At 37.2% G+C, this 13,602-nt stretch overlaps 1 protein-coding gene across 1 annotated transcript in view; it reads left to right on the top strand.

The window, feature by feature from the left end:
• NUFIP1 (nuclear FMR1 interacting protein 1) overlaps positions 1–13,602 on the top strand; it is a 54,213-nt gene that overhangs the window by 23,293 nt on the left and 17,318 nt on the right. The window contains 2 exon segments of the mRNA XM_017870985.1: positions 994–1,086; positions 10,890–11,083. Of these exon segments, the coding sequence (XP_017726474.1) occupies positions 994–1,086; positions 10,890–11,083 (287 nt within the window).

A 13,602-nucleotide genomic window follows, 5' to 3' on the forward strand; every position in this document is an offset into this window, starting at 1 on the left:
CCTGGGTTCAAGCGATTCTCCTACCTCAGCCTCGCAAGTAGCTGGGATTACAGGCGCCCATCACCACACCTGGCTAATTTTTGTATTTTAGTAGAGATGGTGTTTCACCATGTAGGTCAAGCTGGTCTCAAACTCCTGACCTCAAATGATCTGCCCACCTCAGCCTCCCAAAATGCTAGGATTAACAGGCCTGAGCCACCGTGCCTGGCCTGTAAATTTTTTGAGAACTGTCTCCTCGTCATCTTGGTAACTTCAATATACCTAGCATGTATTTGCATAAGAAATTGAATAGACTTGGCCGGGCGTGGTGGCTCATGCCTGTAATCCCAGCATTTTGGGAGGCTGAGGTGGGTGGATCACCTGAGGTCAGGAGTTCAAGACCAGCCTGGCCAACATGGTGAGACCCTGTCTTTACAAAAACAAAAAAAAAACAACAAAAATTAGCTGGGCTTGATGGCAGGTGACTGTAATCCCAGCTTCTTGGGAGGCTGAGGCAGGAATATTGCTTGAACCCGGGAGGCTGAGGTTGCAGTGAGCTGAGATTGTGCCATTGCACTCCAACCTGGGTGACAGAGCGAGATTCCGACTCAAAAATAAATAAATGAATAAGAAAGAAAGAAATAAAAGGTAGTGACTAGAATAAATTGAATAGACTTAAAATTTTTTTAAAGCAGTATTTATAGGTACATGCCATATAAATGAATTAGATCAGTTTGAGCACATTGTATGAGATATTTGATTTAAATTCCAGTATACCCTTTTTATCTAGTTGCAGACTGCTAGCAAAGTTTGTGGATCAGCAACTGGTCCACACTTTGAGGAACATTGTTATAAGTACTTTTTTCCCTCTTAAAAAATTGTAGAAGCAGTTAAAGGTTTATAATTTGCTGTGTTAGTTGTTAAACAAAATTGCTAAATTCAGCAATTGCTTGATTGCTTATTTAAAGTTGTACTGTAAAAGCCGTATTATAATTAACTTTTATTATTTTCTAGAAACTATCCAACTCTGGCCAATATTGAAAGAAAGAAGAAGTTAAAACTTGAAAAGGAAAAGAGAGGAGCAGTATTGACAACAACACAGTATGGGTGAGTTCCTCATGCTTACAAATAATAAAAAGGAGCACAAATCAAAATCTTAAAATCCTTATGTACTCAATTCTGAAATCTTTGCTTTTATAACTTATTTACTTAAAAAAGGTCAATTTATCTTTTTTTAACAACAACCTGATAGCACAAATAGTTATATCGTAAAGTAAGGATTACCCTATATTCATATGGTTTTCAAAGGATAGATAATTAATAAGACCTTTCAATCTTTGTCTCCCAGCTAATTAGTTTCCTCCCAGAGGTGATCCATTTTATCCTTCCAGAGATACCTGATGTCTATACAGCAGGTAGATGATAGATACAGTCTTTCCCCTCCTTTTTTTGATACTATATTTGCTTTGTTAGCCATGCAGTATACTTAGAGATTGTCCCACATTAATGTGTAACAAACCTCATTATTTAAGGATGTGGCTGGGCACAGTGGCTCACACCTGCAGTCCCAGAACTTTGGAAGGCTAAGGAGGGAGGATCACTTGATCCCAGGAGTTCAAGACCAGCCTGGGTGACATAGCAAGACCTCATCAGAAAAATTAGCCGGGCATAGTGGCATGTGCCTGTCGTTCCAGCTAGTTGGGAGGCTGAGGCAGGAGGATCGCTTGAGCCCAGAGGTTGGAGATGGGTGCTGCTGCACTCCAGCCTGAATGACAGATCAAGACCCTGTCTCTTTTAAAAACAAAACAAAACAAAACAAAAACAGGATGTGTAGGAAGCTTAAGGATGTCCCACAGTGTCATTTTTTTAACAATTAGCTTCTTGTTGATGGATATTTAAGTTCTTACCAACCTTTTGCTAATAAAAAATGTTTTCATATTGCCCTTATACATAACAATATTTTACATATGAGTAAATATTTCTGAAGATAGATTACTAGAAATTGATTTGCTGAGTCAAAGAGTTATGTGTATCTGTAATATTCACATTGCTACCGAATATCTGTTATGGAGCTAGACCAGTTTACTCTCCCACCAGCAATGTATGAGCTATCTTTCCCCCCCAACTCCCTCACTTTCATAGAAGTTTTAAGAATTTTTTCCATTTCATTTTTTATTGAAGTACATTATAATATATGAAAAATATAGAAATCTTAAATGCGCTTGAGGAATTTTTATACACATACACACATACACCACTCCCATCCCATACATCCATCCATATAACCTCCACACAGGTGAATGTACATAACTTCTTCACCTCATGAAGCTCTCTTAAGCCCTCTGCTGTTCAATGCTTCACCACAAAGGTAACCCCTTTTCTGATTTCTGTCATCATAGATTATATTACCTGTTCTGGGAACTGTAGATAAATGGAATTATATCATATGTATTCTTAGGTGTATGAGTTCTATGGCCCAAAATTATTTTGTGAGATTTATCCATGTTGTGTATAGTTGTAAAATGTTTTGTTTTTATTGCTGTATAGAACTTAATTGTGAGAATATATATGTATTGTACTGTTAATGGACATTTGGGTTATATGGGCTAATATAAATAAAGCTACCGTGAACATTCTTTTACCTGTCTTGTTTACATAGAGCTCATTTTCATTGGTCATATAAATATGCTAGGTCATAGGGTATCCATATGTTTAGCTTTAATAGATATGGCCAGTTTTCCAAAGTGGTCGAATCAGTTTAACACTTCTACTAAATGCATCTTATTGCTCTGTGTCCTGGTCAGTGCTTGGTAAGTTACACCTTTTCCTCTTGTCATAACATTTTCCTCCTGTCTTATGGTTCTAATCCCTTTTCATATGCTTATTGACTATTTGAATATTCTCTTGTGCAGTACCAGTTCAAGCCTTTGACCAGTTTTTAATTGGGGTTGCTTTTCTGATTTGTAAAAGTCATTAACTCAGATACAAATCTTACTTTGGAGTATATGTATTGCAGGTACATCTCACAATATGTGGCTTGTCTTTTTATTGTCTTAATGGATATCCTTTTTCCTTTTTTTATACAACAATAAGTGTTCATTGCTCAGATATTTGGGATCAGCTAGGAGTCAGGCGTATCTGCTCATCTTGACAAGGCTCCGTTAAAGCCGGGGATTGGTCAGTGACAGTTAGGATAGCTATGTAGTTACTGTTTTTAGTGCTCTTCCTTCTTTTGTGTAGATCCATCTTTCCATCTGATGTCACTTTTCCTCTGTCTGAAGGACTTCCTTTAATATTCTTGTAGTGAGAATTTGCTGGGAATTACTTCTTTCAGCTTTGTGTGTCTGAAAAAGTATTTTGCCTTTTTGAAAGATACTTCTGCAGGATATGTAATCAGTTAACAGTTTTTCAAATGTATAGTACTCTAAAGATGTTATTCCTTTGTCTTCTCATTATCATTGTTTTCAATGAGAAATCTGTTGTCATTATTATCTTTTTTATCTATATAAATGTGTTTTATCTCTGGCTTCTTTTAAGATTTTTCTCTTTATCACCAGTTTTGAGCAATTTAGGATGTGTCTTGATATAGTTTTCTTTGTGTTTCTTGTGCTTGACATTTGTTGAACTTCTTGGATTATAATTTTTATCAGATTTAGAAAAATGGTGGCCATTATTTCTGCAAATGTTTTTTCTCTACCTTCCCCTCCCTTTCAGACTCCAGTTACATGTATAATAGGCTGTTTAAAGTTGTCTTATCGCTTACTGATGCTCTTTTCATTTTTTAAAACTTTTTTTCCTCTGTGTCTCATTTTAGATCATTTCTATTGCTATGCCTTCGTGTTCATTAATCTTTCTTATGCAGTGTCTAATCTTTCATTAGTCTCATGTATATGTGTATTTTGTCTCAGTGTAATTTTGCATTTTTTATCTCAGACATTGTAGTTTTTATTCTTAGACGTTTGATTTGGGCTGGGCATGGTAGCTCATGCCTGTAATTCTAGTGCTTTGGGGGGCCAACGTGGGAGGAGTGCTTGAGCCCAGGAGTTCAAGACCAGCCTGGGCAACATAGCAAGACTTTCTGTATGCAAAAAAATTTAAAAGTTAGCTGAGCATGGTGGTACACACCTGTAGTCCCAGCTTCTCGAGAGGCTGAGGCAGGAGGTCACTTGAGCCCAGGAGTTCAAGGCTACCGTGGTCTGTGATTGTGCCACTGCCCTCCAGCCTGATTGACAGAATGAGTCTCTGTCTCATTAAAAAAAAGACAGGTTGGTTTGGTTCTTTTATTTTTCTACTTAACTTTTTAAACATAAAGAATAGAGTTCTCTCTCTCTGTAGTTTTTTCCTCTCAGGTACATCCTGCAAGCTCTAGATGTCTTGCTCTCTCTGGTGTCTCAACTCCAGTTCCTCAACTCAGGGATTCTACCAGGTCCCATCTGGATTCCTCTTCTCTGCAGTCTGGAAACTCTCAAGGCTGTAAGCAAGGGCAGTTGCGGGGTTCACTATTCATTTATTTTCCATCTTTCAGGGATCACTGCTCTTATTGCTTGATGTAAGATCTTACTACTCACTACTGATGTAAGATCTCACTACTGATGTAAGATCTACTTAACTTTTTAAACATAAAGAACTTTTTAAACATAAAGAATACAGTTATAGTAACTTTTAATCTCTCCCTGCTAATTTTAATATTTGTGTTGGTTCTGGATCACCTTTTAATTGATATTTCTCTTTATTTTGTGTTATATTTTCCTGCTTTGTTGCATGCGTGGTAATTTTTTTTTCTTTTTTTGAGATGGAGTCTCGCTCTGTCCCTAGGCTGGAGTGCAGTGGCGTGATCTTGGCTCACTGCAACCTCTGACTCCTGGGTTCAAGCCATTCTCCTGCCTCAGCCTCCCGAGTAGCTGGGACTATAGGCATGCGCCACCACGCCCAGCTAATTTTTGTAATTTTAGTGGAGACAGGGTTTCACCATGTTGGCCAGGATGGTCTCAATCTCTTGACCTCGTGATCTGCCCACCTTTGCCACCCAAAGTGCTGGGATTACAGGTGTGAGCCACTGCTCCTGGCTCCATGCCTGGTAATTTTTTATTGGATACTTGACACTGGAAATTTTACATTATTGGGTGCTGTATTCGTCCATTTTCACCCTGCTGATAAAGAATACCCAAGACTGGGCAATTTACAGAAGAAAGAGGTTTAACTGGACTTACAGTTCCACGTGGCTGGGGAAGCCTCACAATTGTGGAGGAAGTCAAGGAGGGGCAAGTCACATTTTCTGGGAATGGCAGCAGGCAGAGAGAGGAGAGCTTGTGCAGGGAAACTCCCCTTTTTAAAACCATCAGACCTCATGAGACTCATTCACTCACTATCACAAGAACAGCACAGGAAAGACCCACCTCCATATTTCAATCACCTCCCACTGGGTTCCTCCCATGACATGTGGGACTGTGGGAGTTAAATTCAAGATGAGATTTGGGTGGGAACACAACCAAACCACATTAGGTGCTGTATATTTTTGTGTTTCTATAAATGTTCTTGAACTTTTTTCTGGGAACACAACTGAGTTACTTAGAAACAGTTTGATCCTTCTGGGTCTTGCTTTTAAGATTTGGTAGACGAAACCAGAGCAGTGTTTAGTCTGAACCTAACTACTCACTACTGATGTAAGATCTTACTGGGTATCTTACCCCATGCCCTATGAAATATGAGGTATAAACAGGACCTAGTTATGACTCCGAGTGAAGATAAGGTGCTGATAACTCTGATCCTTTTGGATGGTTTTTTCCCCTAACTTTGGGTAGTTTCCTGACAAATACATGCCGATCAGTCTTCTGCTAAATAGTCCAGGGTAAATCCTCTGCAAATCTCTAGAGTTCTCTCTCTCTGTAGTTTTTTCCTCTCAGGTACATCCTGCAAGCTCTAGATGTCTTGCTCTCTCTGGTGTCTCAACTCCAGTTCCTCAACTCAGGGATTCTACCAGGTCCCATCTGGATTCCTCTTCTCTGCAGTCTGGAAACTCTCAAGGCTGTAAGCAAGGGCAGTTGCGGGGTTCACTATTCATTTATTTTCCATCTTTCAGGGATCACTGCTCTTATTGCTTGATGTCCTATGTCATAGAGACCGTTGTTTCTTCATTTTGGCTAATTTTTTGGTTATTTCAGGTAGGAGCGTAAATTCAGTCCCTGTTACTTTATTTTGGCCAGAAACAGAAGTCCTTAATGGTGTCTTTTATAAATAAAAGTTGCAATTTTCATGAAGTCTGATTTATTAATCTTTTATTTTTGTGGTCAGTGCTGTGTGTATTCTGCCTTAAAAAGTATTTGCTTACTTGGAGATCATAAAGCTATTTCTTTATGTTTTCTTTTAGAAGATTTATTGCTTTGCCATTCTGGTATATGTCTAGAATTAATTATTGTACATAGTGTAGGGGTTAAGGACCTTTAAAATTTTTTCACATATGAATTACAGTTGATCCAGTACTAATTGTTATACCATGCAGACCCCAACCAAAAGTAACCTGGTACAACAATATTAATATCAGACCAAATAGATGTTAAAGCAAGATGTGTTATTAGGGATAAATAGGAATATTTTGTAATGTTAAAAGAGTCAGTGCAACAACAAGAAGACATACCAATTCTAAATCTGTATGTGTCTAGTAATATAGCTTTAAAATATGTAAAGTGAAAATTTTGAAACAAACACAACTCTTGAGCAGAGAGACAAAAATCCTATACAAAATGTTAGCAAATTAAATCTGGCAGTATGTAAAAAGGATAAACATCATGACTAAATGGCACTTATTCCAGGAGCATGTTTATTTATCACACTAACACAGTGAAGGAGGAAAATGCTATTAACTTAATGAGTAGGGAAAACAGTTTGATAAAATGTACCACCTGTTCATAAAAAAAGACATAGCAGCAAACTAGTAATAGAAAATAATTTCTTTAATCTAATAAAGGATATCTATCAGTACTCTATAGCCATATCATACTTAATGGTGCAGTAGTGATCACTCCCCCACCTCCCCTGAGATTAGAAGCAAGATAAGGATGTCCAGTGTTACCACTTTTATAAATGGATTTAGCAAGGTTGCCAAATACATGTAAAATCAATATTTTAAAATCAACTCTATTTCTATAAAGTAGCAACAAACAATTAAAAAGTGAAAATTTAAAAGATACCATTTAGAATAGTATCAAATGCCTAGGAATAAACCTAACAAAAGATTTGCAAGACTCTACACTCAAAACTACAAAACATTGCTCAGAAAAATTCAAGGCCTGCATAAATGGAGCAATATATAATATACATGGACTGGAAAACAATATAATTATCTTAATTCTCCCCCAAATCCAATTGATTATAGTCAAAATTCCAGCAAGTTTTATTTTATTTTATTTATTTATTTAGGTGGAGGAGGGATGGGGGAGATTGATAAGCTTTAAAATTACAGTGTGTCACTTAATGACAGGGATACATTCTGAGAAACGGGTTAGGCAATTTTGTCGTTATGAACATCATAGAGTATACTTACACAAACTTATATAATACAGCCTACTACATACCTAGGATGTGCAGTAAAGCCTATTGCTCTTAGGCTACATCCCCATACCATGTGTTACTGTATCCAGTTGTAACACAATGCTAAGTATTTGTGTATCTAAATATAGAAGAGTTTCAGTAAAAATACACCATTAAAGGTAAAAAATGATGTACCTGAATGGGACACTTACCATGAATAGAACTTGCAGGAGTGGAAGTTGCCGTGGGTGAGTCAGTGAGTGAGTGGTGAGTGAATGTGAAGGCCCAGGACGTTACTATACACTAAGACATTACAAAGATTGTACACGTAGGCTACACTAAATTGTTTTGTAAAAGTGATTTTTTACTTTATGATGTTATGACATTACTGGGAATTATTTAGCTCTGCTATAATCTTACAGGACTGCTGTCATATATGTGGTCCGTTGTTGATCAAAATGTCATTATGTGGCACATGATTGCATATGAAAATACAAAGGATCTAGAACAGCAACTAAGAAAGCTAGAGTAATGAAGATAGTGTCGTGTCGTCCAAGGATAAATAGATAAATAGAGCAGAATAGAGCCCACAAACAGATCCACTGAGAAACAATCACCTAACTTACGATAAATCTGGCAGTATAATGCAGTGGAGAAAGGATCGTGTTTTCAACAACCTATTCCTTTTAAACTTTTTGTGTCTCTATATTTAAAGTGTATCTCCTATATATTATATAATTTTGTCTTCTTAGTGATCCAAACTGAAAATCTTTGCCTTTTAACTAGCGCTTAGTTCATTTACATTTAATGTAATTCCCAATATAGTTGGGTTTTTAATTTGTTCTTTGTTCCTTTCTTGCCTTCTTTTGGATGGAATCTTTTTTTATTCCTTAATCTCTCCATTTTATATACATCTACATTTTTATTTACATTATACCTTTTATAACTATTTTTAGATGGTTGATTAAATAAACTTTTCCTTTCAAATGATTGTCAAGTGGTATAACAGAACTACTACCTCAAAGGTGAAATAGAGTGCAAATAACAGATACACTACTTTCTCAGTTAAGTCTTATAGATGTCATTAGTGAAGGATCTTTTTAACTCATTACTTATTAGTGAATACCTTCATGATCATTCAAGCTAGCTGTGGTCAGATGCTATAAGAGAAAAGATACAGGGAAGGCATCTGTGAATGGGAGCTCAAGGAAAGTGGCATCTCTTCATTATCCTTATGGGGCCAGTGAGCCAGAGGCAGAAACTAGACCTGTTTTCTTTGCACTGACACTGTTAGGTTCTTAGCCTGACATCTGTGGATGGACACTGGAGATTGGTCCATGGCGTTCTGCAAAATTTGAACTATACCTATATATTAATTTTTATAATGAGATTCTCCAAGGGTTATTATGACCCTAAAGGGATTAAAAATCTCTGGGTTGCAGATTTGCAGATACATAAATTAAACATGTTGGTTTAACAAATTATTTCAAAAATGTTATGATAGTAAACTCCCATTAGGCTTAATGTGTTATCTTGCTCTAACTGTGAAGTACTGTATGTTATCTTAATTCTGTGTCCCTATGATTCCCATTCTGTTTAAAGGAATAAACAGGCTTAGGCATACAAATATTTGTGCAGCAGACACAGCCTATAAGTGACAAAATTGAGATTTAGATGCAGATTTCTAATTAATCTGTTTACTGCATCCTCCATTATTAATGAAAAATGAATTTTGCCCAGTAAATGACAAACTGTCAAAAACCTATCTTTGTGAAAACTCAGTTCCACCAAAGAATGCCTTGTGTTACTGTCTACTCTGAAGGAACCTTTTTTAACTGTCTTTCCCGCCCCTGCACACACACACATAGTTTAAATTAGAAGATGCTCACATAAATACTTGCTTTCTTTTTCTTTTCTTTTTTTTCTGGAGACAGTCTTGCTTTGCTCAGGCTGGAGTACAGTGGCACAATCTCGGCTCACTGTGACTTCCAGGTCCCAAGTTTAAGCAATTCTTGTGCCTTAGCCTCCTGAGGAGCTGGGACTGCAGGCGCCTGCTACCACACCCAGCTTATTTTTTATTTTAGTAGAGACAAGGTTGCCCAGGGTAATTTCGAACTCCTGAGCTCAAGTGATCCGCCCACCTTGGCCTCCCAAAGTGCTGAAATTACAGGCGTGAACCACCGCACCCAGCCAATACTTGCTTTCTTTCTAAAAGTAGTTGTGGCTGTTGCGAGGGCACTTGATTTGAGCTGGCTGTGAAATTGCAATAGCTTATGTGTTGTGATAGGCCTATAAAGTAGAGAAAATAGTACCTGTCTTACCTATTTCAGAGGGTTCATGAAGATCAAGCAAGGCATATTTGTAAATGCTTCAGAAAACTTTAACTCCTTAAAAATGAGTAGATAAGTCTGGTGTACTCATGCCTGTAATCCCAGCACTGTGGGAGGCCGAGGTGGGTGGATCACCTGAGGTCAGGAGTTCGAGACCATCCTGGCCAACACAGTGAAACCTTGTCTCTACAAAAATACAAAAATTAGCCAGGCTGACGGTGGGTGCCTGTAATCCCAGCTACTTGGGAGGCTGAGGCAGGAGAATCACTTGAAACTGGGAGGTGGAAGTTGCAGTGAGCCAGGATCATGCCATTGCACTCTAGCCTGGGCGACAGAGCAAGACTCCGTCTCAAAAGAAAATAAAATGAGTAGACAAGAGTGAACATACTTTATAAACTCTAAGAAACACTTTCAGCTGGGCGCGGTGGCTCACATCTGTAACCCCAGCACTTTGTGAGGCAGAGGTGGGCAGATCATGAGGTCAGAAGATCGAGACCATCCTGGCCAACATGGTGAAACCTTGTCTCTACTAAAAATACAAAAATTAGCTGGGTGTGGTGGCACATGCCTGTAATCTCAGCTACTTGGGAAGCTAAGGCAGGAAAATCGCTTGAACCTGGGAGGTGGAGGTGGCAGTCAGCCGAGATAATGCCACTGCACTCCAGCCTGGCGATAGAGCGAGACTGTTTCAAAAAAAAAAAAAAAACACTTTCATGTACAATAGAAGAATGAAAGAATGCTGCCAGTTAAATTGGCCTTTAATGATGATATTATGCAGCCCAATTTCAGAAGGATAACAATATGGGTAGAAATTTGCAGCATAGAATCAATAAGATGTGGTATATTGTGGGTTGCTGTCCTTCTAAAGTTCTATCATAGGCTTCCCTGTCTTTGGAAGTCACTGGAATTTCTTTTATTTTGGTCTATTTAATGTACTAGGCTACAAATGATCAATTTTACAACTAAGTTTCTTTTGTATCTAGTAGTCTTTTTCAAAATTTTCTTGGAAGGTCAGTGCCTTTTATGTTAAAAATTACAATTTTCTTACTCCAGAAAGATGAAGGGGATGTCCAGACATTCACAAATGGCAAAAATCAGAAGTCCTGGCAAGAATCACAAATGGAAAAACGACAATGCTAGACAGAGAGCAGTCACTGGATCAGGCAGTCACTTGTGTGATTTGAAGCCAGAAGGTCCACCTGAGGCAAATGCAGATCCTCTTGGTGTTTTGATAAACAGTGATTCTGGTAAGCTAAACAGGAAAATAACATTTATAAGTGTATAGACAATGATGCTGAAGTTGATTATTCACAGCCTTGTTTGTGGAAGGTTTAATATCAAGTGTGTAACAATGCAGAATGATGCTTTTGTTTTGTTTTTAATGGGAGCATCTTGTTTAAAACGTCATTTCAGAACATCTTTTCTGAGTCTTGGGTGGGTACATGGGGAAGGGAGGCTATAGGAGAAAGACTGTTGTTGCTGGATAATTTTCATTAGTATGATGTAACCTTAGAAATTTCTTAAGATTGTTTTGAATGTATTAATGCTGTACATTCAAGTTTGCTCAAATATGTGGATTTTCCCTTTACCTATAAAGCAGCAATTCTAATGGAAGTCAGTATACTTTATGCTACTGAGCATGAGCATGATCTCTGGGCAAAAAGTACTAATTCATTATGTTTGATTTAGTACTGTTGTTCTTCAGAGCATAGTTTATATTTATATATATTTGTTCTTGAATTTCCTTTAAAACTTATAGGGCAAGTTACCTTGCTTATTAGTTGAAAAATAAAAGCATTAAAATGCTGCTATCACATACAGATATCATTTAGGCTTTGAGACTCCATTTCTCTTCCTGAAAAATGAAATGTATATGTAAATATTTATACTACCTTTTCCTCCAGTAACATTGTGATGCTTTATCTAATTGCATATGCTTTGTACTGCAAAGGAATACCCAAAGATTATTACTGAGTGAACTGACATTACTGACATTGTAGATTTGATTGTAGCCTGTTTAACTTGGATGATGTTGGCTTCTATGATAATCACATGGCAAGTTTTTGAACTCATGAATGGCAAGAAAAGAAAGGATAACTAATTCCCTGACTGAATTAGGATGGAAAAAGATCATTGCATAAGGGAACATTAGATTAAGTAGAAGATAAAATTTAGTAAAAACATGAATGATAAGTTAATATCAACTAACACTTATTGAATAAGGTACTTACTGAGTTCTATATGCTTTATATAGATGAAGTCTTCTCATGACAACCTTTTACACATATACCATTATTGTTTCCATTTTAGAAATGAGGAACATAGAGACTAAGTATGTTTATGCCATTGAAAGTAATAGTAAAAAATGCAGTTACTTTTGCATCAACCTAATAGTTTACCTGAGTCATTCTGCTCTTTAGTGACAGAATGAGAATTTGAAAGTATGAGTCTCACTCCACCAGTACACTGCACATCCTCTAAATATGAAGTCTGAATTTGTTTAAAAAAATATTGTTTGAGTCTAGGATAGTTGAGATGTGAGAGAGAGCAAGAAAAAGGCAGATGGTATTTTGAGCCAGTGCTGATTTTACTCTTGGGCACTGATTTTTTGTTGTTGTTTTCTTTCAAAAAATTTTAGAGAGAGATCACTTGCTTCTTCAGACTTGTAATGTGTGGCCTTGATGACAAAAGACCATCTGTACTCAAATATAAGCTTTTATGTCATTAAAACACTTAAAACACAAATGTGAAGACTACCATTATAATCAGTAAGTTACTAATTTGAAAATTATGTAATCCTTTTACTTTGTGCAATTTTCTAAATGAACACTTGAAGGACTAAGACTCTGATATTGGATAATCTTTGTTGTCTTCATTTTGTTAACTTAGCTTTGGTAGATGGTTAATACTGTTTTCCCTTTTTTAAAAAAAAAAGTATTTCAGTATGTACTCATCTAGTAAAACACCAACTAAGAGACGATTGTATCTTGCTTCTATTTAAGCTTGTCTTAGTCCTCAATAGATGCCTTAGACATGAGAAACAGTGGTAAATCCTCTCATCCTTATTGGTAGAAATAACTCAGTTGGATTCTGAGAAGCAGTTGAAAGAGAGATCTCAGGCCGGGCGTGGTGGCTCACGCCTGTAATCCCAGCACTTTGGGAAGCTGAGGCAAGTGGATCAACTGAAGTCAGGAGTTCGAGACCAGCCTGGCCAACATGATGAAACCCCGTCTCTACTAAAAATACAAAAATTAGCCGGGCGTGATGGCGCATGCCTGTAATCCCAGCTACTTGGTAGGCTGAGGCAGGAGAATTGCCTGAACCCACGAGGTGGAGGTTGCAGTGAGCTGAGATCGCACCATTGCACTCCAGCCTAGGCGACAGAGCAAGACTCAGTCTCAAAAAAAGAGAGAGAGAGAGAGATCTCAAATAATTTTGTTTTGGTTTAAATGTTGAAACCCTTACCTATAATGAGGGTCAAGGATGGGAACATGCCTGTTTCGAGTGTCAAAGATGAGAACATATATCTTGAATATAAAAATTACCCATATAAGCTACAAATTTATAATTTTGAATATTTAAAATTTATTAATTTTATAATATTGTATTATAACCAAGGAAATCACAATGCCAATGATCAAATTATGGTAGCTTAATTTTGTAGGAAAGCTGTCATTTAAATTCACCTTATCTTTTACCTGGGATTTCCTCTGGACTTTGATATTTTCCAAATCTGTTTTAGACCAGGGGTACAGTTCCTTGGCCT

Source organism: Rhinopithecus bieti, unplaced genomic scaffold (genome assembly GCF_001698545.2).
Source record: "Rhinopithecus bieti isolate Rb0 unplaced genomic scaffold, ASM169854v2 scaffold_5273, whole genome shotgun sequence".
NCBI lineage: Eukaryota > Metazoa > Chordata > Mammalia > Primates > Cercopithecidae > Rhinopithecus > Rhinopithecus bieti.